We start from the raw sequence: 24294 nt of genomic DNA, 5'->3' as shown, positions 1-24294 counted from the left end.
CACCAGAAAAGGCATGCATTTATGAATTGGATTTGAATCACCACATTGCTTTTCAAATTCACACTCACATTTAAAAGTTGAAAAGCTAGCAATGCAACTTTTAATTCCGTTTTTCATACCCCGGCAAAGCTTAGAAGGATTATGTTAATCTTCTTATTCTGAGAATTGGATAAATCTGATTGTTTTTTTTTTTTTTTTTTTTTTTTAATTTTCTTTGTTGGGGTGAGTTTTGAGAGAGTGACGATGAGTGCTTTTTGTATTGGGCATGGGGCAAGGTGGGCTATGTCCTCCCCTGTATACAGGCCGATACGTATCATGCCGATGACTTTTCGATACACCCCTCCAGGGGTTGTATTGGATCAGCCACTGGTTCAGAGGGTAACTGGGCCTTAAACCGACCCCTTTGAACCGGTTTTGATAAAAATAAGTAAAACCTAAAAAAAATCGACCCCTCTAGGTGTATCGGGCATATATATATAAGAGATTTTCTTGGTGATATTATTTTTATCGAGATGTATTTCGAGCAAGACTGTTGAATGGAAGTGCCTTGTCGTATAGAGAAATGAAAACGTTTAAGTTCATCGCCTAAAAGGGTTGTTAATACTTAGCTAGAATCATTGTTAATGAAAATCTAGAGAACCCAAAATGGCTATCAGTTAGTCAATTGAAAGGCTGTTCGTTTCAGGGATCCTTTGGGAGGGCTTCAGCATTGATTGAGTTGTGTTCACCGATACACTTTTGAAGCAGCTATCAAAATTAGTTTAGTTGGAAAATCAATTTGTCAGATCAATGAAAGTGTTTTTGAGTTTTCCTGGTTTTTCACCAAACATAGTTTCACAGTTATCGATGTGGGGCTTATGAAAGTCAGAAATGGGTGTGTAAAAGCCCTTCCAAACAGGCACTCAGGCCCTTTTAAAAGCCTATGTTTCAAAGCTGCTGAATCGTCAGTTCAGTTATCCCAAATGGGCCCTTAGAGAACTTAGACTCGTAGCAAAGACTTGCTGTCACAGCCCAATGGGCTCCATACTTAATCCGCATCATCCTGTATTCATGTAACAAGTTTTTAGTATAGATAAGTTCAATTTTGGAGCATGACGAAGTCAACCCCTTCTTCTACCACAAAATTTAGTTTGAATATCCATCAAGCCAACACAACTTAATAAAAATTGGGCTCAAAGACTTTTTGAGAGATGTCAATTAAATTAAGTTAACAATGAGGATGATTGGCATATTTTCCAGTGGGAGAGGCTATAACCATTTGAGAGATCGATGTTTGTGAACCCTTTTTTTTATTTTCTCATATATATAAAAAAATTTAAATAAAATACAATGAGCATCTCATCTCCGATGATTTTCCAAGATACATGATATATACTTTGTTTGTAGATGGTGTATGGAGGGCGATTGTAACATTAATTCAATGATGTGTTTGCTTTAGGGATGGGTGGAAATCTTCTATTGTGAAAGTAATTGTATTGTACGTATTTCTAATCAGTAGAAAGTAATACATAAGGAGAAGGAGAAGCCTGTATAATTAATTGCAGTGGAGTCTGGAATAAATATAGAGTTATAATAGGTAGGTGCAGGAGGCAAGGCAACACAATGCTCAAGTATGCATTATCCTTCTTCCTCTTGCTTAGTGCTTACTACAAGAATACAGACAGATAAATAATTATGTATTCACGTATTGATGACTATATATTTGTAGCCAAAATTGAAATAAAATAAAAAATCAATGCATGCTTGATGAACACATTTATTTTTTGTTTGTCATCTTTACATCCATCAACGAGGTTGGTGGTTGCTTATTAGCTAGCTAGGCCTAGGCAGCTTCTGCAAATCCAACTCGGAGATTACCAAAGTCGAACACAGTGTGATAGGCTGCCATGAACATATCTCCAAGAACCCTGCAGTGCAGCATGCATGCATGCAACGCAAACCAAATCCAAATATCATTAACACATGGGACGTGCAATATAACTTAATTAAATTGTGTTGCCTTTTTTTTTTTATTTATATAAAACTAGAACTAAAACTAATTAAATGCATGATGGAAGTGGATGTACCAAAGGGAACCCCCAGAAGGAGCAGACATCTGCAGTGGGACAAAACCACTCACGCACGTATTAAAATGGCCTTCTCCGGTTTTCAGTATGTACTGCATATGTGAAACTTTTGTTAATTAATTTATTTGATTAAAACTGAAAACCATATATGTACACATCACATTATTTAATTAATTCAATCCACACCTGTTCTGGAGTGAGCAGGAAAGTTGCATTTCCAATGGTAAATGAAACATTTGGCAACTCTGAAATGCTATTGCAGTCGACAAACCACTTCCCTTGGGAATTAGGCATGTGGTCGCACAGCTGATGCACATTAATTGAACAGACATCATCAATTACAAAATAGCACAGAATCCCCTGTGTTATGTGTTATATATATATATATATATATATATATATATATATATTACGTACCTTTCTGACATGGTTCAATATTTTATCATTGGTTTCCATTTGTCTGAGCTGAAGTTCGACCCAAGCAACCACCATCTCACAAATGGCACAGGGAACACCTTCGCCCACCCATGCCCATGATCCCTCCACGCCCTCTTCTTGCCTTCCAACTACCATTTCAATGTCATTTCTTCTTCTGCTTCCAATAATTAATATATACTAATATTACATGTATGCAGTACCTCCAATTCCATATATATATATATATATATATAAATCAATTTAGAGGAGCTGGAGCTAATAGCTAGGGACATGAAATTAATTATTAAGACGACATACGTGGTGGCTTTATTAAATATGCAGAGGCCGATCCTTGAACATATTTGCTCCGGTTGGACCTGCAACTCCAACTCCACTAGATTAATAATGTAGGTCAATGCATAAAATATATATATTTATTAAATTAAACGAGTATTGTGATCGATTATATATAAATTTAAAAGAAATATATTTAATTAATAAGCACATCATATATATATATATATATATATATATAAACGAATTAATGCATGCACCTTTGCTATTAAGAGTTCAATAATTGCCACTCCGAAGTTACGCACAACTTCTCTACACTCCATTCGCAACATTCCGGTTGCTCCTATGCCATTATTAATCTCTTCCACTATGTCCTGATAAGGGCCGTATTAATTAATGATCACTATAATAATACCAAATTATTTAATAGACAATAGCTACGAAGATATAATAAGCTTATACACTTGGGGCTGCAAGTAAGGAAATCCCTGAATCCACAATTGCTTTGCAACCAGTCTTACAAAAACCTGCAAAGATAACATATAATGTAATAATAATAATAATAATAATTAATATGATGATGATGAACTCTACTTCTTCTATTACTACATTAATATGCCAATCAAGGTTGCAGTCTGGGCTTCTAATTAATTTGTTTCCACCTACCACTGTTACTTGGATGCTACCTAATTAAAGGTAGCAAATGGATCCATTAATTGCAATCAAGGTTACATCAACGGATCACATCCAGCTATACAATCCGAGACTATTATCAAATCTTTGGATTTTGATCGCATCAGATTTGGATTTAATCCACATCTACCTAATTAATTGTGATCAAAATGATAAAGAAAAATATTATAAATATTGTAAAAAATTAGTTACTTTTAATCTACATCTTTATAATATTGAATTTATTAACTATAAACATTATACTATTGTATATATATGTAAAATAACAATTTTTAATCAAATTCAGATTTTATTTGAATCGGATATGTTAAATCCACATCTCATCTTTAGATGCTCTATTTTCTAACATGTGATAATCAGATTGGATGTCAAATAAGATATTAAACTTTTGGAATCCATTGACCGCCATCCTATAGGAGGGTGTCTGATTATTTAAGCGATATTTTTGCATGCCATGACAGCCAAAGGGTTTTGACCAATCAAAACCCACTTATGGATTTTAATAAATAACACCTGATTGAACTATCTTATGATTCCAACTGATTAATCAGAAAATTTTTGAATATCATATCTTTCCAATATCATAATCCATCCCACATGTGGTACATATGCCATGAGAACTTACAGCATGGGGTTGTGTGGTACCAATCAATTTTCATATGCCATGACAGTATTCTATTTCAGGTACAAGCAATTGCCTATAAAAGGAGTTAATAGAACAAAATGATAAGTGGTACATCACCTGTTGAACGGTTCCCAATAAAAAAATCTTCCATTTCAAGCTGCAGAAACAAAGCAGGCAGAAGCAAATGTACTTAGGGTCCTTTGTATTTATTATGATTTAAAAGAAACAGATGGTATATATGCTTTTTTTTTTTTAGAATAATACAACTTCAGTGGAAAGTTGGAAAGAAAGAAAGAAAGAAAGAGACAAACAAACAAAAATTGATCGTCACGACAATAGCCAGAGAGAGAGAGAGAGAAAGGGGATAAACGGTAAAAAAAAACAGCTCAAAACTAAAGTTGCAGTTTATATTCCTACACTTTCACTTTTCAATTATTGAAGATGAAATCCTACTTACTTCGTCCATCTGAGAAGAAAAATTAATATTGGAAATGTTGGAAGAACAATAATGAATCAAAGGGCTAGAATCGAATTAAGAAAAGAGAAAGAGAGCATTAAATAATATTGGAAACAATAAGAAAAAAATGAAATAGGTAGGTAGGAGACAAATAAAACAAAATTAATTAATCAGAGCCGGGTAGACGACCCACCTGCCAAAAGCCCTTCTGGGTAAGCGGAACAAAGGTGTGCTTTCCCTTAAAGTGGGTGGGATCAACACCTCCAAAAACGATTTGACCACCTTCCTCTGCCAATGGATCTCTATTTAACCAGAAAGAGAAGACCTTCTTGTCCACAACACCTTGCTTAGCCATGTTGTGCCAAATAGGTGTAACATTTCCTACAGATATTTCCGTGAATCCCAGACCCATTATCCCATCGAACTCTGCCAAGAACAAATTCATACCTCCTTCTTTTGTGATCTCAGTGAAAGTCTGAAAGCAAGAACTAATGCAATCAACATTTATATATTGCATTACTCCTAGCTATCTATTTATTACGTTGATCATAAATGTTACTTGAGAAATTAATCTCAAATTACAAGTAGAATGTGATTAACCCACTTGATTCTTGATGATGGTATCCCCAATTTGTACATTATCTTGGCTGAAGAAGCCGAAAAGTGATGTAGATCCATAATTTATTTGGCATCTGTTTCCTGAAACCCAAACAAATTAAAAGAAGAACCTGAGCAGCAAGGCACATATAAATTAAGGAATTGGAGCACCATATATATATAATCATTTTTATGCCACAGCCCATTTCCACAATTAAAGTTATACATAATATTACCATTTTTTCTGTATGTGTTGGACCAGCCTGAAATATATCTAGAATGGAAATAGCAATTGATCTGCATGGAATAATTGTACATCATTATTATGATTAGAGAGAGAGAGAGAGAGAGAGAGAGAGAGGATGGAGGTTATATTACAGATAGAAGGCATTTTGATGATGGAACCCAGAGGTTGGAACTGGCAGTATCGAAGACAACAGTGAAGTTCTGAGGTGGTGAACCAATACTGATCTCGCCGAAGTATCGAGTATTCAAGTAATTACTCAAAAATACTGTATCCGTAAATGAGTTACCCATGCACATTAAGTAATTCTTTGGAAACATGGTATACGAATCACCCAAATTTCTGCACCTCTCTCGTACATCCTTCACATACTTGCTCCCTTTGCCAATAATTCTTGCAGCACTTAGACCCTTCAGGTCCAAGCTTCTCTTCTTTAAACCGATTCTCACCAGCCCATCAGAGGTTGCAGGGAGAGGGAAGAAACAGCATGTCAAAGAAGATACCCAGATAAACATCATTACAAACTTCTTCGCCCTCATGCTTAATTCAATATATATATATATATATATTAATTGCCTGAACAACACAACATTTATCAATCAAAACTATAATCAAATTAAACAAATTCTTCCACTGAAACAATGGTGACTATTCAGAAACATATCAACAAAATACATCTATGAGCAGCACTAAAGAAGAATGGAAAAAAAAAAAAAAAAACTTGCGGAAGAACAAAATATTAAAGTCTCTGGATGCAGCTGGGAAAACTGAAACAATCTGTAATATTTTTCTGTTTATTCAGTATTTTAAAACGCGAAAACTCGCCTCACTTCCTAACCAATCAAGCAGATCGATGGCTCGGCAGACTCTCAATTCACAAATCACTAAAAATTAAACTAACAAAAGCGTACACGGCTAAAGAAAAGAAATTAAAACCAGGTTGGACCATATTTTTCCACCTCCATTTCAGCCTAATATTCCACCTCAAGTAGCCTATTACATGCAAAACATGTACCAGAGGGAATATATATATACATAGATGTACATGTTTTTCATATATAGTAATGGCGAGAGAAATCATATACGTACCTTATTAGTAAGCTAGCTTCAGTTAGAGGATGATAGGATAAAAGATCCACAAAAGAGCTGATGGAGAGAAAGAGAGAATTATTTGCAACTTGCTATTTTCTCTATTTATTGTATATAACTATAATTAACCAGGAGACTCTTTGAAAAAAAAATTTGTTGAATCGTTTTTGTGTTGTTCAAGGATGCAAAAATCATCAAAGAATATCAAACCAACTGGGGTAGAGTATTAGCAGTAGACCAAAGTTGTAGGCCCAACAGGACTCAAAAAATGAGTCGATGATGAGAACAAGGGAAATTAAAGGGGAGCTTCGTGGAAGGAATATAAAGAATGAGAGGACAAGGAAAACGTAAGCTTTGGAGCCATACAAAGTACAGGAGTGAAGTTGGAACCTTCGTTAACAAAAACGAAAGAGGTAATCCATTAATTTCATATACATGGTCATTTATGTAGGGTGATCAATGTGGAATAAAAATTTGCTTTTCTATATTAGGCAATTAAAACAAGTGGAGAAAAAACATACATATAACCTTAATTATTTAGATTGCGTATAATTATGAGAGTGGGCAAGGCATGGTTCTGTGTGTGAGACTAGCTTGTCAACAAATAAAATGTCCAAATTATCAACCTTAATTATTTGAATCTTCAATTTCACATCTAACTCCATGTGTTAACTACATCCGTCTTATTTTATTCATGTAACGATAGATGATGTCACATTCATAAAGAGCCGACCTTATCTTCTATCTTGCGAAAACTTTCAACTCACCACATTATTTTCTACTTCTACTATAAAATACGATTTCATCTGTTTTATTAATATCAAACACAAATGGCCTGTAGTTGATGTAAAATGGCGGAGAGGTCGAGGGAAATCGATCAGTCCAATGCCATTAAAAACACACATTGGAGTTGAGCATATTTGTATGTAGTTGGTACCACTGTTTTCAAAACCGGATTGGATCTGATGGTCGGACCTGAAAAAATGGGAATCAGTCACCTGATCGGTTTTGTTTTCCTCTAAAACTGTTTTTTCCTTCAAAACCGTGAACTTTGGTCAACAAACCGCTGAATCAGTCAATTAATCGTTTGAATCATTCGAACCGTTCAAACGGTTTTGACCATTTTCTAATTTTTCTAATTTTTTTTTGTCAGAACAGACCGATCGTTCGAATCAAACGGTCGGACCATTCAAACCGATAACCGGACCCCTGGCCAATTCGGTCAGCAGTTCGTTTTTAAAAACCATGGTTGGTACAAATTAAACTGCTCCGAAAAGCATTTCCAATTTGATTAATGCTTCCAGACACTAGTTATGAGTTATGAATTGTGGCATATAGAAACAACAATGAGATTCAGCCCAACATCAACTGTGACCGGCTGCTAGAATCAGTTCTCCATATTCTGCCATAATGTTAATATAGTAATGGGAAAATAGAATGTCAAACAAAACCCGAAAACTGAATTTCGTGAGCGGTAGAGGTGCAGCCTCAACGCACTATAATTGTTTATAAACATATGTGTCTGTATTTTGTAAACTATCAGAGGAAATGATCCTCTGTTTCTGTTTCTCGTATCTCCACACATAAATCAATTCGTCAAACCATGGTTTTCAAAACTGGATCGGACCGGAAAAACCGGTAATCGGTCAGGTGATTGATTCTACTTTTTTTTTTTTAAATTGGATTTTTCCTCAATCGTTGATTTTGTTCAGCGAATCGCTGAATCGGGTGGTTAATCATTTGAACAATTTTGACCATTTTTTATTTTTTTGTCAGAATGGTTCAAGCGTTCGATTCGAACAATCGAGCTGTTCAACCCGGTAGCTGGACCCCTGACCGGTTCGATCACCGGGTCGATTTTAAAAACCATGCATCAAACAACCTCATTTAATTAGTAAGGGCAAATGCTAGTATGTAGGAATTAATTTATGATGTGAAAATTAGTGTTACTATTGTTTGCTTCTTTTGGGTGGTCTCCGATGAGTCTGTCGGTCACTTTGGTGATCGTTGTTGTGTGGATCGTTTGTACAGTATAAATAAATACAAAATACAAGATTTTGTAGTCTACAAGATCCCTTGATGTTTAATATTGTGGCTGAGATTGTTCACTTGTCCCACGAAAGACAGTGATTTCCATATGATACTAGTATGACCCGTGAGTAAAGTTTTGCCTCAAAAACAATGATTCTATTATTGTTCTTTGGGCTTCAAAAAATTATTGCACTTGAAGGTGATTTTTGAAGCTCCCACAGATCAAGAACAGTTTATTCTCAAAGTCATTATTGACACGGGTGTAACATATCTCAGTGTCTCCTAAGGATACAGTCTTGAGCCTAGGGCTGCAACTTGGATGGCCCCAGCCCAAGTTTTTGCACGGGTTGACCTAAATTTGTGGGCTGCTAGCTGGGCCTGGGCCAGAAAATTTGGGTCTGCCTACCCAAGGCCTCAACCCAAGTCTAATCCAATTCAACCCCAGGTCAGCCCAACGTGAATCTGTCCAAATAAATACATACATAAATGCATATTGTTTATATAAAAATACTATATCATTTTTCAAATATATATATTATGATTAAACTGGAATCCAGATCTGCTCCCAACAAATGCACCAACCATCCTCCCAACTAGCCACTAGAGCCACACATCAGGTGTATCTTGTCATTCATGGGGAGATGTCCCCGATGTATGGTTGTAGTGACTTGTTGGGGAGATTATTAGGATTTAGGAGCATATTCAAGCTCCTTAAATTGGACCATAAAGCTGAGTAAAATATGAGTATATAAAAAATATATCGAAACTTTATCAGCCCACCTAAATTTAACTGAGCCGTGCTGACCCAACCCAAGCCCAAGCCTAATCCGAGTTGCATTAGACTAAACTTGGATGTAGCCTGGATTGATAGACTTGGACCTGACCTTGGGTTGGGCAATGCCGGAACACAAGGTTTGCACCTTTAGAGTTAGGTCTGGATTGACCGTTAACCCAACCCAACCTGCCGAAGTTGCATCCCTATTTGAGCCAAACACCCACTACATTTGATGGATTTAAAAAGCAAACCAATGTCTAGACACATTCACCATAGCTGTGTTAGCGTAGCTTGAGACTTTGTAAAAATTAGATGCTTTTTTATGGCAGTTTCAATTTTGTAGTTTAAGTAGATTTCAACCCCAACTCACTTACACATCTAGTCTAGTGGCAAAAACGAAACCCTGTTTCATTCCACTGCACAAAAATGAGAGAAACCCCATCTAGTCTAGTGGCAAACTGGCAAATTAAGTAAGAGCATCTCATGACGACTCATGTACACCACGATACCACGTATGATCATTACATTGCTTCTTTCCATATATTTTTACATTATAAGAGCTTCCATGTAGGTACTAGGTAGGAGCTAGCAACCTTAATTTGCTGATATAACATATGCATATCTGAAGTTCTCAAGTGCTGGAAGGACGGTCACTTCCTCCGATCCGCCCCTCATCATATCCACTGATCACCAACATAAAATGACTCCAGCCTTCTACCTCTGCTAAACTCATCACATACTGAGACTAGAGCAGTAGAGCCAAGAGATTAGATATAGGCTTATTAGTGTTATCAAACAGCTTCCGCAAATCCAACTTGGAGATTATTGAAGTCAAACACTGTGTGATACACTCCCATGAAAATATCTCCCAGAATCCTGCACCCATAATTTTTGTTTTCCGTTAATTAATTTCTAAATAATAAAACCACAAGAAAGACCAAAATAAGCATGAAGCCAGTTTTACTTTTGATCCATGTTAGTTTTACTTTGGGTTTTAAATTATCACAAGAGGATCACATGATGACACCCATCTTTCATAAATAAATAAAAGGAGAAATAATTCATTCATTCATTCATTAAAGTAATGAAAAGCTTAAATAATTTAGATAAAAAAACAAGTCATATGGTAAAAAATAATAAATTATTTACTTAATAGCAAAAATAATTAACCAATTAATAATATGATCGAATAAATAAAGGGAGATTAATTTAGTAAGAAAACAACAAAACAATTTCTTAGATAATTAATAGAATTATTAAAATAATTAAACAGATAAGCCATGTGGCAAACATGATGTGGCCAAGTGGAAATTAACATGCAGCCATTTGGCCTTATATAATCCATATTTCACTTAGGAATGCTTGACATGTATATGTTTACTTTTGCCAAAGCCAAAGTACACACTACACGTACGGTAAAAGCCCAAAAAGCAGGATTATATCTGATGATGAAGAAGATTTGGCCCAACCTCGCAATCACTCTACGTGGCAAAAACGAATAGCTCGGCATTTAAAACAGCGTACCCAGGGCGCAAATACCAAAGGGAAGAAACCAGCAGTCCGAACTCCCTTCGAGGAGTCCGAACTCCCTTCGAGGAGCCCAAACTCCCTACGAGGAGCCCGACCTCCCTACTAAGAGCTCGAACTCCCTACGAGGAGCCCGAACTCTCCCTTAGGCCCCGAGCCACACAAAGCAGTGACCCAAACTGGCCCGCCTCATGGCAGTTCGGGACACTCCCCTATCCGAACTCAAGACTTTACCTCGCACATCACTCCAGCACTTCGCCTCCAGGGCGCCGAACTAGACAAACCACACCGTACCTGACACCGAAGGAGTCCGTATCCAAGGGCGGCACACCTGACTGACTTGGGATCTGACGCTTGACAGCCGCACTTCAACGGCCACCTGCCACCGCCACCTACCACCGCCATCTCCAGTTATAGAGACGACTCCGACAAAAAGAGTAGTGGCGGTTCTGCCCCAGCAGAGGTGATGACACCCGAACTAGCAGAAGCACGGAAGTAATCATACCCGACATGACAGAAGCTTAGGAGTGAGTGCGCGAGGTGGTTATAAAAGGCTCTCTACCCCCCAAGAACAAGGTATGCAAACTTTGCGCTATTTGGTTTTATCTTGCTTTTAAAGGATTCTAACTTGAGCTTCGGAGCCTTTACACTGGGTTCCCCCCGGAGCTTCCTCATTTTCTCCGTTTCAGGTTCCCTGTAATTCAGTTCAGAGGCAAGGTCGTTGACAACTAAGATCAACCGGATTGCGCACCGTCAATATCCAAACAGCACGTAAGTTAAAATGCCGTAAGAAGAACAAACCCAACATAACTATAACTAGGAAGGCGTTTCTATATATGGTTTTGCTCTTGATTTTCTGGTCTTGGGTTTCTTGAGTTCGGTTGTTGGTAGTTGTCTTATGGGGGTATTTCTTTCTCTCCGGTGATACCAATACCCGGATGGCTAGGAGCAATGTTGGGTAATAGCTCGATCTGTGCTTAGATAATGTTATTGGACCCCCCCATCCAGGCATCCACATTACCTCGTGGCTTTGAGATTCTTTCCCAACTCACACACCATGGAACAGGAACCGTGTAAGAAAAGAATCAAATGTTAAGGGTAACAAATCCAAATGCTGCACACCAGGTCCACACTATAAGCATAAACTGCAGAGTATTATCACATACCAGAGTGGACCCCCAGGAGGCGGCAAATCTAAAGTAATAAACCCACTGACGCAGACAGTGAGACCCCCCTGACCAGTTTTAAGAACATACTGAAAAGAAAAAGAGAAGAAAGACAAATACAAGTTAGACAAGAGAAATTTCAAATTTTCCAAATAATACAACAAAGATATGTTTGGAGCAAACTAATGTAATAAACCCACTGATACAGACAGTAAGATATCGCCCTTACCAGTTTTACTGATGAAAATAAAAAGAGAAGACAAATACAACTTAGACATGAGAAATTTGTCAAATCATAAAAGAGATCAAAAGGCATGTGCTGGAGTGGATTTGAACATTTTCTCTTCAAATTCAAAAATTGGCGAAGCCCTTAACCTCAAGCAAATAAATAAAAAAAAAAACAAGTCAAAACTCATAACAAACCGCACCTGTTCTGGAGTGAGGATAAAGGCCTTGCTCCCAATGACAAATGAAACATTTGGCAAGCTTGCAAGGCTACCACAGTCAATAACTGACTCTCCTGCACGACTTGCTGGCATGCTCTCACACAGCTGAAACAAAATTCAAAATGGCTCGAGATTTTATTATCAACCTGAAGCTCTGCATCAAGTTAAATCAGGGTTCTGGAAATAAATGACCTCACTGACATAGTGGAAGACTACATCCTTAGTTTTGTTTAGTCTAAGCTGGTTGCGAATCCAAACAACGGCCATTTCACAGGCGGCACACAGTACAGTACTCTCACCAGACAATGATTCCTCGCTGCTTTGCTTTTCAACAACTGTTTCAATATTGGCGCTGCATGGAATCAGGTTTCAGTTTCAGTAAAGTGAGAATTAAAATTGATCAAATCATGTACATAAAAGACTTCCTGACCTCACTTTCTGATCCCCATTGAAAAAGCATAGACCAATCTGTGAACACACTTTATCAGGTCGCACCTGCAAACAAGCCATATATTTACTCTTTTTTTTTTTTGATAAGCAAAGTGTGATGTATTTCATTCACGAAAGGAGGGCGAGACACCCTCAAACATGTACAAAAGCACCTTCAGAAGTACATTTTACACCCATTTATGCAATTAGAAAACTGCATCAAAAAATGATATATAAAATTCCACCTATTCAAGAAACTATGTATTGGTGGCTTGCCCTCCTTTATGGAATGTAAAATGATAATTTGATTGTCAAGAAAATTTTTCAAAGATAATGAGAAATAGTGAATGGAGAAATAAAATACCCCTGCTGTTAAGAGTTTCCATATCAATTCTCCATACTGAGACACAACTACTTTACATTCCATGCTCACAACTCCTTCTGCTCCAATGGCATGGTTGATTTGAGTCACAACAGTCTGGGATTGAAGATTGACTATAGAAGATCAGAGAAAGCAATGCACAAAGGAGAATAAAAAAAAATAAAGAAATTAAGAAAAGAAAGGGAATGGGGCAGAAGGAACAGAAAATATGAATCAATCATGAATATATTTCTAGGAATGAATAACCAATTTGTTAAGATGTAAAATTGCATACAGTTGGACCAGCTAGTAAGGATGTTCCAGAATCCACTATAGCAGCACAACCATTTTCACAAAATCCTGAAAAATACAAACCCAAGAGTTTATAAAATCTTGTTTACTTCACTTCTATCAGTAAAATTTGCTATGGCACAGAGAATCAGAATTCCAGTTTTTTAATGCAACACCCAATAACAACAGTAAAATGTTATTTTAATCCCCTTTTCTTTTAATGATGTTGATTCATTAAACAGCAATGATATCTTCACTTCTCAATCCTTTGCTCAGTCTTCTTGAATAATCTCTAATTCATAAATTATAATAGAATCAGTCAACTATCCTACAAAATGAAGCAGGATGGACTTGTTATAGTAATACATCACCTGTTGAATTATTCCCAATAAGAAAGTCTCCCAACTCAAACTGGAGAAGGAAAATAAACACAATATATAAGATCATCTAATGATAAAAAAAGAAATAGCACACTGTGATGTAAACAAGATTAAAATTCACCTGCCAGTATCCCTTTTTAGTAATGGGAACATAAGTATGTTTTCCCTTGAAGCGTCTATCATTAACACCACCAAAGACTATCTCACCTCCTTCCTCTGCTTCTGGATCTCGGTTGAGCCAAAAAGAGAAGACAGCATCATTTACAAGACCTTGCCTCACCATATTGTACCTGTTGCCAGAACATGAATCAGTATAACCAGTCCATGCCATTGAAAGTGAACAGAAATAAAGAGTAAGAGTGATTTCAGTTTTCTACAAAAAAAAAAAAAAAGTGTTAAAAAATAAGAATAATAGTCGGATTGTGTGAAACTATACCAGAAGGGCACAACATTGCCAACAGAAATTTCTTGAAATCCAAGACCAAGTATGCCATCAAACTTTGCTAGTAAGAAAGAGAGACTTCCTTCTCGTGTGGCCTCTATGAAAACCTGAAATATTGTTGCAATACATCCATGACCGCTCAATACAGCCAAATTACAGGGGACATATTTGAAGTTAAGACTGAAAAAAGAACCCACTTGATCCTTAATAACAAGATTCCCAACTTGAATGTTATCTTGACCAAAGAAGCCAGAAATTGATCCAGATCCATAATGAATATTGCAAGAATTTCCTGATCAAAATTCACAGCAATTTTAGTGCAGATTTTCTTGATAGAATATTTATAATCTTTATTATACTAACAGCCTTATAACTCAAGATATCTAGAGATCATGAATGACTAAAGGATGTTTCCATGGAAAGGTTACCAATCTTTGTATATGTACTTGACAGGTCTGCCTTGAACTTGGAATGGAAATAGCAAGAAATCTGCATAGAAAAAATATTAATCGTAAAAGAAAATCCTTGAAGATGATTACAGAAGATGAAGAGATTTGTATAGAAAACGTACAGAAAAGTAGCACTTTACTGATGGGACCCAGAGGTTGGAACTTCCAGTATCAAATATGACAGTGAAGTTCTGTGGAGGAGAACCAATACCAATCTCTCCAAAGTATTGGGCGTCCATATAGTTCTTCAATGATACTATATCTACATCAGAACTATCCAGATTGCGAGGGAGGTTCTCTAGACCATCTGCATACCTGCCTAGTTTCTTCGCATGTCTTGCGGCATTTATACTAGTAGGATCCAGTTGCTTCTTTTTTAAACCAATTCTCACTAACCCGCCATTAGAAGAAGGATGGAGTGCTAAGGCATATGTCAGGGCCGACAAACAGATAAGTAACAGAAGAAAATTTTTCGTCATGTTTAATTTCCCTGGTTACAGAACAAATAAACGATATGTTATTGGAAGGGTTGACCTGAACCCAAAATTCTGACTAGCCAAAAAAATTTGAAGCCTCCAAAACTTGAAATTGACATAATAGAAGTTATATAATTGATATTAGAAGGATGAAAATACTCTTGGGTAGCAAATGCTTAATTAAGAATCAGAATTACTTAATAATTAAATTCGATAAACCCAGAAAAGGGACAGAATCATGCTCAAAGAACACTAGGAACCATGCTCAGATTAAATTGATATAAGTCTACACACAGACACACAGAAAATGCTAAAATAAAAGGATATATAGAAAAGAATACTGAAGATGATCAAAAGAAGAATAAAAACTAAAATGGAAATCCTCAGCAAACACATTGTATCTAGAAATCCATGAAATATTTTTTTTTTCTTTTTGAAAAGAAAAGCAATTAATCAACTGAAAACACTGAAAAGAAAACCTTGCCCAGCTAGAACAATAATCAATTGAAGAATATTTTCATCCTTGAAATGCCTATGGTTCACAGAGACAGTAATTTAATGAACTAAATACAAAGAAAAATGTCATAAGCCTAACTAGAATATTATTAACCAACTGAAATAATTATAATAATCTTCTTGATTGTTGAAATGATGATAGGAGGGTATACCTTAGTGAACTGAAGCAAGTAGGAATGTAGAACTGTTTTTAGGAGATGAATTCCAATAGGAAAAAGGAAGGAGAAAGGAGGAAGTTTTTAAGGCTGGAGCCTGGAGCTGCTCTCAACAGTACTGTTAGGAACAGCAAACAACGACTTCAGTGTCAGTGTCATGTCACAGTGGCGAATTTACCCCCGTTTTGATTGGGTTGAAAACACCAGGAGAGGAAGCTTCCCGGAGAATAATAAAATGCAAAGTGTACGGTTGTACGAGCTTTAATTTATAACGAAGGATGTTTCTGCTGGTACGTTCAATGGATGGAGCTTTGCCTGTAACAATGTTAATAATGTAAATGCTTGCGGACAACTCTACCTTGTTGTATTAATGTTTTAATCGAGCATGCAGCAAGACATGTACGCGATGGGGGTTTCTTGCAGATCCCGACTCCTCACACCTCACCGAGTCCCAAGTCCCAATCAGCTAAAGAGCTAAACCCACCCCCCCGGGAAGGCCAGAACGTGGATGATGAAGTGGGATTTGCGTGTTGTCTATTGGCGAGGCCACCACAAGCAGGTGACTTAAAATAGGAAGCCAGTAGTCAGTAGACATCATCCATGATGCCATTAATAGATGGAAGGATAATATTAATAGATGGAGCTAATTAATTACGACCCTTAACATTCTGCTGAACTGAACTGAACTGAACTGAGATCGGATTGAGGACATGTCGCGTACATGATGCCATTTATGGAAGATGTTTCCAAATGCACCCCTGCCATGCATGCGCGCTGTCAGATGGTACCTGTTAGGCGCATTTTGTGAGTAGCATATCCAAATATCCAACCAAGGTTTTAAAAGGGTAGAGGTGTAGACGTGTAGTTGAGCCGTAATTTCTTAAACACTTAGAAAAATTAATAGAATTTGATTTGTTGTATTGGTTTTTCTTTTTTACTTGTTTATTTGGCCTATAATTATTGAAATGCTTGTTTCTATATGTTTAAATTATAAAAAATATGTCTTTTTTTGCATTAAATCACTAAAAAATCATTCATACTTAAGGCTTACGCATTTTTAAGCCTCACACCTTTGTGGCAAAATTTGTGCAGTTCACCTGTACGCCTCACACCTCTAGGCTTAAGTCTTGTAAAGCAATGCTACCAATCAACCTAAAATAGGTTTGTTCCTCGTACAACCGCTCTTCACACCAACCTCACACAATGTTGCAGTCATACATCGGAAACATCTCCCAATGAGTGACAACATACAAAGTCGGATTTAATCCTCACAAGACTGCTTATACCGTTTGCACAGTCTCTTACAGCCTTGCATTGGAAATATCTCTCATAAAATAAGCATACAAGTATGAAAATATTTTCAATATATGGCAATGGTGTGATCATGATCCTGTGAGCACAGAATCAGATTTTGCAACGTACCTATAAGTATGGAAAATCTTTCTCACACCCACTTCATAGCACTAGCACTTGCAGCAATGAATTAGGCTGCATTTGATTGAGGTTTAAATAAATTTATGTAAAACTCAACCGTCGGTTCGCATTTATACCTATTTGTTTTTTGTATAAAAGTAAACGTGTAAAACTCTACACCCTGTCCACTTTAATTTGCAGTTGTTTCTTTTTCATGTAAAAGTTACATAAAAAATCAATGTAATATATCATTTTTTTGGTTGACTTTTGTAAATGATACATCCATAAAATCGATGTACTTTTATATTCATTCCCATTTAAAAATTTCCAATGGTCCAATAGTTTTAAACCGGTGGACATGATGGGTTTTTTCACTGCATTCAAACGCAGCCTTAGGAACACCTCCATGCCATAAATGAAAACATGCAAGGGTTGGGACCGGGGATTGATATTTGATAAAGGGTTGGGACCGGGGATCCTATTCCCTTCCCTCCATAAACTACTTGTATTTTAGCGATTGGATCATTTGCAGGAATGATAATTTGTAGAGAAGTACTTGGCTCTCTTAATTATTATCTATAAGATCCCATTCTATCTGCAGCAAGAGTTTCCAAGATATATCCAAGACCTTTGTCCAACTATATTTCACTAGCCAACACATCAAAGAAAACTATTTGCATTCTTTTATATATCTAACAAAAGCTCAGACTTAGGCTTACTCAAACCGATAACATACATAATCTGGCAGCCATTATAATTTTTTTTTATTTATATCTTTTTAAATATTATCACTTCATTTGTCACCATACCCAAAGTCTGTTAACAATATGTAATTTTTTTTTACAAAAAAACATTATATATAAATTAATAAATAAAATGAAAACTGATGAAAGGTAATTTGGCCCTCTAATGGCGTGATAACACGTGGTACCTAAAAACAGTCAGATGACATCTCAACACCATGTAAGTAAACCTCGAGAGCGCCTTGAACACCTTGCACCTACCTTGATGAGTTATCATCTCCGACTTCCCTAGGATCAAGTCGGCGTAAGAGGTGACCTGCTTCCGCCGACCTAACCCAAGTTCAACTAACGACCTGCCTGACGTGTCGGGTGACGTCATTCAGTGAGTTATCATCTCCGACTTCCCTGGGATCATGACGCCACGTCGGAAGAGCCGGTTATCACCCCACCCCTTCGAATGTGACTAGATAGACACTACCCGCTTACGCAGAGTCCATCTCTAGGCGTGAAACTACCCCTGAACCAAATGGGCCAGAGATCTCAAACATGCTTCGTGAGCCTTACGGTAGCTCACCTATATAAAGGCATCTCCATTCACAGAAAAGGTACGCACGATTTAGCTCCCACAATTCACTAACTCTCTAGTTCTCTCATTTTTAGCTCTCTCAAAACTCTTCATTGATTTAAGCATCGAAGTGTTTACCCTGGGTAAAGTAACCCGAATACTTTAATCATCACTTTCTTGCAACTCGACCAAACAACCTACTCAATCCAACATCCGAACAATCTGCCAACAAGAAGCACTAGATCGTGCACCATCAAAAAACAACTAAAGATTCATTTCATATGTACGTAGCAAAAGACTTTAACCAAAAATTAAAGCTCCATCAAGTTTGATGGGATACATGGCATTTAACATAAAGGAGAAGCGCTTCAAGTTGACGCATGCATCTGGCCTAGACGAACTCATTCTTTCTTAACATAAAGCAATTAACGTTTCCTGCTGGGAATTCAAAAACTCCAATTGATGTCTCAGACTCTCAAGTAGTCTCTGAAAGTCTAAAGGATAGGTTGTGTGTCGGTGGTTGGAGAAGCTATAGAGGAAAAGGTTGTAAGTCTCCAGTCCTGGAAATCAAGCTTGCTCATATGGTTTCTTTCTCTTTTCTTTTCTTACCTATGTTATGTATTTTAATTCATGCTATTTAGTCATTTTGTGTCCAGCGGCGGCCAAGTGTTCCTGTTCCTGCATATCTATAGATTACCGATTACGTACCTCCACGACACTTCACTTCACAGCTTTCCAGCCCTAAAAAAATTAATTAATGTGGTACAAGAATCATAAGGCATTCATACTAATTAATTGATAAACCCAATTGTGGCCCTTGGCTATTAGTATCTTCTGGCTGGGTTTAACTCTTCTCTAGTGGCACTTATTCTTGCATCGGTCGAGCCTAAAGTTGCAGGCTACAGAATCCATACAATTGCAAGCGCAGGCCCCGTCCATAATTTTTCATATATCCAGACGATTGAACACTAATGCCTCGTTTGTTTTTCCATAAGTTATTTATCCTAGTAAATGCATTTGTGTCGGTAAGTGTTTTTTAAGAAAGATTTATTCAGATAAGTGCATTTAGTCATGTTCTTTTATTTTCTACTGATGGAGGCCCATCACAAGGCCCATCTCACCCCTAGGGGTGGCAGCTCCTAGGATAAGGATAAGTCTAACTAAGATCCAAGAATTCAAGATAAGCAAGGGATCCAAGAATCCAAGATTAGTAAGACTCTTCCAAGATTAGCAAGATAAAGCAAGACTCTTCCAAGATTAGCAAGAAAGACTCCAAGAAGCATCAAGATTAGCAAGATAATCCAAGATCCATGCATCTAGGGAGATCGAACGGTGGAGTTCAAACCAAGAAGAGTTCGATCCTATCATATTAGATATTTAGATCTATCATAGTTGTCATTTCCTAGTTCTTTTACAATTTCCAAATGTATTATAAATACTGCTATTTTCCCAAAATTAATCATTAATTCATACTTCATATTTTCAGAATTTCTTCAAGTTCTCTTCTTCCTATTTTCGCCACCTTTTCTCTCTCCTAGAGAATTCGGTGTTCTTCGCTAGAAGCTAGCGATCGCCCGATGCTTGCATAGCCAGCCCGGTTTCTCATTGCTTCCACGCTGCGTCAGGTGGTATCAAAGCAGGGAATTCGCCCAGTCATGTCCAACCTAGACGGTAGCAGTCGCAACCCACCCCGTGACGGAGATCAAGGGTTTCCAGCTATTTGGAGAGCAATCGAAGAACAGCATATAGCCACACATAACATCGAGCAGTAGTTGGTAGAGGTGGCTGAACAACTGCGAACCTTGTTACGGGAGGTCGCTCCACGGAACCGGGAACATCCACAGCAAATCGAGGGAGACGACCACGACAGACCACCCGTCCATACTGCGCTACGACGACTAGTCCTGGACGACGACAATGATGATGATTTGGAATTTGGTGGTGCTCCAGTTCTTCCCGACAACGACCGAAATGGTAGAAATTGGCACAATCAAGGTAATTTCAATCCCCGTAGGAATAATGATGAATTTAAACTCAACGTAGATATTCCTACTTTTAGTGGCGATCTTGGCATAGAGGGACTTCTGGATTGGATCACAGAAGTCAATAGGTTCTTTGATTACATGGAGATACTAGAGGAACGAAGGGGTCCTGTTCAAACCTGGAGGCGCATGAAACAATTAATCAGAGGTACATTTTTACCTCCTGATTATGAACAATATATGTTTGAATCTTATCAGAGGTGTGCGCAGGGTTCACGTAGTGTTAATGAGTACACATCAGAATTTTTAAAATTAGTAGAAAGAAACTAGTTGTTTGAAAGCGATAACCAGCAGGCAGCCCGTTATCTAAGCGGGTTGAGACCATCCATCAGATACAAAATTGGTGTACAGATGGTTCTCAGTGTACAGGAAGCAAGGAACCTAGCCTTGAAAGCAGAATTAATGTTTCAAGACAAGGCATGCAGTGATAATTACCGCCAGTACAACGGAAGCGACAACAGACCGGCAACTGTCGACAGGAACAAATCAGTCCCGGCAGTACAACATTCTCACCCGACAAGCACAAGTAACACCGGTAAGGCTACTACAGAAGGACATACTCGAGGTAATCCTTCCAACCCTCCTAAACCCAGTAACCCTTATGCAAGGCCTGCTCCTATTAAATGTTTTAAATGTAATGAGGTGGGACATAGATCCAGTGACTGCCCCAGGAGGAAGGCAGTTAATATGGTAGAAAGGGAGGAGGAAGAAGATATTAAGGAGGAAGTATACTGTGGGCCTGATGGGGAGGATGAAGAGGGTCCATATGAACATGAGGAGTATACTTGTGTGGTAAGAAAATTAATGGTGTCCCAGAAAAATAAGGATACTTCTCAAAGGCATAGATTATTTCGTACCAGATGTACTATCAAGGGAAAATTATTTAATTTAATTATTGATAGTGGCAGCCAAGAAAATATTATTTGTAGGGATGCCATCCAACAATTATAGCTGATTCCTGAAAAATATCCCAACCCATACACAATTGGGTGGATCAAGGAAGGAGGCAGCGTACGAGTGGAAGAACGCTGCAAAGTACCTTTTTCTATTGGTAAGTACCATGATGAAGTATATTGTGATATTGTAAATATGGATGCTTGCCATATTTTGTTAGGGAGGCCTTGGCAGTTTGATATAGATGCAAGGCACATGGGTAGGAAGAATACTTACTAACTTGAAAAAGAGGGTACACGTTATACTTTGTTACCCGTAGTAGAAAAAAATATTACAAATACTCCAAAGGCACATGAGAAGAATTTCCTTACCATCACCCATCATCATGCTGAATTTGTCAAAGAATGTAAGGATACTCATGAAATACATTTGTTAGTAGTAAAAGGAGAAAATGTTAATGATGAAAATAAAATTCCAACTGAAGTACAGGGACTACTAGATGAATTCAATGATGTAGTTCCAGAGGAGTTACCAAATGAACTCCCTCCCATGAGAGATATACAACACCATATTGATTTTGTTCCAAGTGCTAGTCTACCTAACCTCCCACATTACAGGCTGAGTCCTAAGGAGAATGAAATCTTATGGGAAAAGGTAGAAGAATTATTGAAAAAGTGACACATTCAAATCAGCATGAGTCCTTGTGCAGTACCTGCCTTACTTACACCTAAGAAGGATGGCAGTTGGAGAATGTGTATCGATAGCAGGGCCATTAACAAGATTACTATTGGGTACAAATTTTCCATTCCTAGGCTAGACGACATGCTGGACCAACTGAGCGGAGCTGTAGTTTTCTCAAAAATAGATCTCAGGAGTGGATATCATCAAATCAGGATCCGTCCCGGAGATGAATGGAAGACAGCCTTCAAGATTAGGGATGGCTTGTTCGAGTGGTTGGTCATGCCCTTTGGACTAACCAACGCACCCAGCACTTTCATGAGGCTGATGAACCAGATATTACGCCCCTTCATTGGTAAATTTATGGTAGTCTATTTTGATGATATTTTGATATACAACAAATTTATCACTGAGCATGTGGGACATATTAGGGAGGTCCTGAAAACATTGAAGGAAAATAAATTATATGCTAATTTGAAAAAATGCATCTTTATGAATGATAATTTATTATTCCTAGGATTTATTATAAGCAAGGATGGTGTGAAAGTAGATGAGGAAAAAGTGAAAGCCATTAGGGAGTGGCCGACCCCATCCACTATCACAGATGTCAGGCGATTTCATGGGTTGGCAACCTTCTATAGGCGCTTTATTAAGAATTTTAGTAGTATCATGACTCACATTACTGAATGCTTGAAAAAGGGTAAATTTCATTGGGGGAGAAGAACAAGAGCAAAGTTTTGCTCTCATAAAAGAAAAATTATGTACTGCTCCTGTTCTTGCCTTGCCAAATTTTAATAAATTATTTGAAGTTGAATGTGACGCCAGTGGAGTTGGCATAGGGGCTGTATTGTTCCAAGAGAAAAGACCCATTGCTTTCTTTAGTGAAAAATTATGTGAAGCCAGGAGAAAGTGGTCTACTTATGACAAAGAGTTTTATACTGTGGTTAGAGCCTTGAAGACATGGGAACACTATTTAATTGCAAAAGAATTTGTTCTCTATACTGACCACCAGGCCATAAAATATCTTAGTGGGCAAAAGCAATTAAGAAGTGATTTACATGCCAGATGGTCTGCTTTCCTAGACAAGTTCCCATATAAAATTGTGTATAAGGCAGGACAACAAAATAGAGTGGCTGATGCACTTAGTAGGCGGGTAGCTCTCATCAAGACCCTCAGTGTTGAGATTGTGGGTTTTGAGTGCCTAAAAGACTTATATGCCCAGGATGAAAACTTCCAATAGGTATGGGAGAAATGTGTGAACAAGCAGCCAGCAGAAGACTTCTTTATTTATGATGATTTCCTTATGAAAGGGGAACAACTGTGTATCCCTTGCACCTCCCTCCGCGAAAAAATCATCAGGGATTTGCATGGGGGGGATTAGCAGGACACTTGGGAAGGGATAAAACAGTAGAAGCAGTTAAGGGCCGATATTATTGGCCGAAATTAAGAAGGGATGTATCCACTATTGTAAGCAGGTGCTATGTTTGTCAGACAGCTAAGGGACAAACCCAGAACACATGTCTCTACATGCCCCTACCCGTTCCTACTGCTATATGGGAAGACTTGTCTATGGATTTTGTGCTAGGCTTGCCAAGGACCCAGAGGAACATGGACTCCGTCTTCGTGGTGGTTGATAGATTCTCAAAAATGGTTCACTTCCTCCCATGCAAGAAAACAACAGATGCATCCGCTACAGCCAAATTGCTTTTCAGGGAGATTGTCCATTTGCATGAGGTACCCAAGACCATCACATCAGATCGTGACACACGATTCCTCAGTCACTTTTGGATGACCCTGTGGAGGTTGTTTGATTCATCACTTAATTTCAGCAGTACAGCCCATCCATAGACAGATGGACAGACAGAAGTGGTAAATCGGACCTTAGGGAATTTAATTCGCAGCATATGTCGGAAGAGGCCAAAATAGTGGGACTTCGCCATAGCCTAGGCTGAGTTCGCCTACAACAATGCAGTGCATAGTTCTATAGGCGGATCCCCATTCTCCATCGTGTACATGAAGGTCCCTAACATGCA

The 24294-nt window shown here is 37.8% G+C and overlaps 2 protein-coding genes across 6 annotated transcripts; both read right to left on the bottom strand.

Moving 5' to 3' along the window:
* Nucleotides 1-1531: 1531 nt before the first annotated feature.
* On the bottom strand, nucleotides 1532-6770 carry LOC148801844 (aspartic proteinase A1-like). Of its 2 annotated transcripts, XM_088902033.1 has the most exons (13): nucleotides 6483-6770; nucleotides 5528-5969; nucleotides 5386-5446; nucleotides 5157-5251; nucleotides 4746-5027; nucleotides 4213-4252; nucleotides 3240-3304; nucleotides 3038-3151; nucleotides 2802-2860; nucleotides 2484-2658; nucleotides 2253-2372; nucleotides 2067-2158; nucleotides 1532-1907 (listed from the first exon to the last, which is right to left on the bottom strand). In XM_088902033.1, exons 2-13 carry the CDS (start codon nucleotides 5930-5932, stop codon nucleotides 1823-1825), a joined length of 1593 nt encoding a protein of 530 aa, XP_088758159.1. In that variant the 5' UTR covers nucleotides 5933-5969; nucleotides 6483-6770; the 3' UTR covers nucleotides 1532-1822. The 2 variants fall into 2 exon arrangements, with proteins under 2 accessions (XP_088758159.1, XP_088758158.1); XM_088902032.1 differs by lacking the exon at nucleotides 6483-6770 and having other exon boundaries at nucleotides 2484-2655.
* Nucleotides 6771-9782: 3012 nt separating this feature from the next.
* On the bottom strand, nucleotides 9783-16080 carry LOC104607174 (aspartic proteinase-like). Of its 4 annotated transcripts, none has more exons than XM_010272738.2 (14): nucleotides 15924-16080; nucleotides 14902-15269; nucleotides 14759-14819; nucleotides 14528-14622; nucleotides 14325-14437; nucleotides 14010-14178; nucleotides 13880-13919; nucleotides 13513-13577; nucleotides 13221-13334; nucleotides 12858-12922; nucleotides 12620-12779; nucleotides 12410-12532; nucleotides 11982-12070; nucleotides 9783-10164 (listed from the first exon to the last, which is right to left on the bottom strand). In XM_010272738.2, the coding sequence occupies exons 2-14, from the start codon at nucleotides 15256-15258 to the stop codon at nucleotides 10080-10082; spliced, it is 1536 nt and encodes a 511-aa protein (XP_010271040.1). In that variant the 5' UTR covers nucleotides 15259-15269; nucleotides 15924-16080; the 3' UTR covers nucleotides 9783-10079. The 4 variants fall into 4 exon arrangements, with proteins under 4 accessions (XP_010271040.1, XP_010271041.1, XP_010271042.1 ...); XM_010272739.2 differs by having other exon boundaries at nucleotides 12629-12779; XM_010272740.2 differs by lacking the exon at nucleotides 11982-12070.
* Between the last annotated feature and the right edge of the window lie 8214 nt (nucleotides 16081-24294).

Source organism: Nelumbo nucifera, chromosome 3 (genome assembly GCF_055504915.1).
Source record: "Nelumbo nucifera cultivar China Antique chromosome 3, China Antique-T2T, whole genome shotgun sequence".
Classification (NCBI taxonomy): domain Eukaryota; kingdom Viridiplantae; phylum Streptophyta; class Magnoliopsida; order Proteales; family Nelumbonaceae; genus Nelumbo; species Nelumbo nucifera.
Note: the sequence above shows the minus strand (reverse complement) of the source record. Positions and strands in the feature narration are given on the sequence as shown.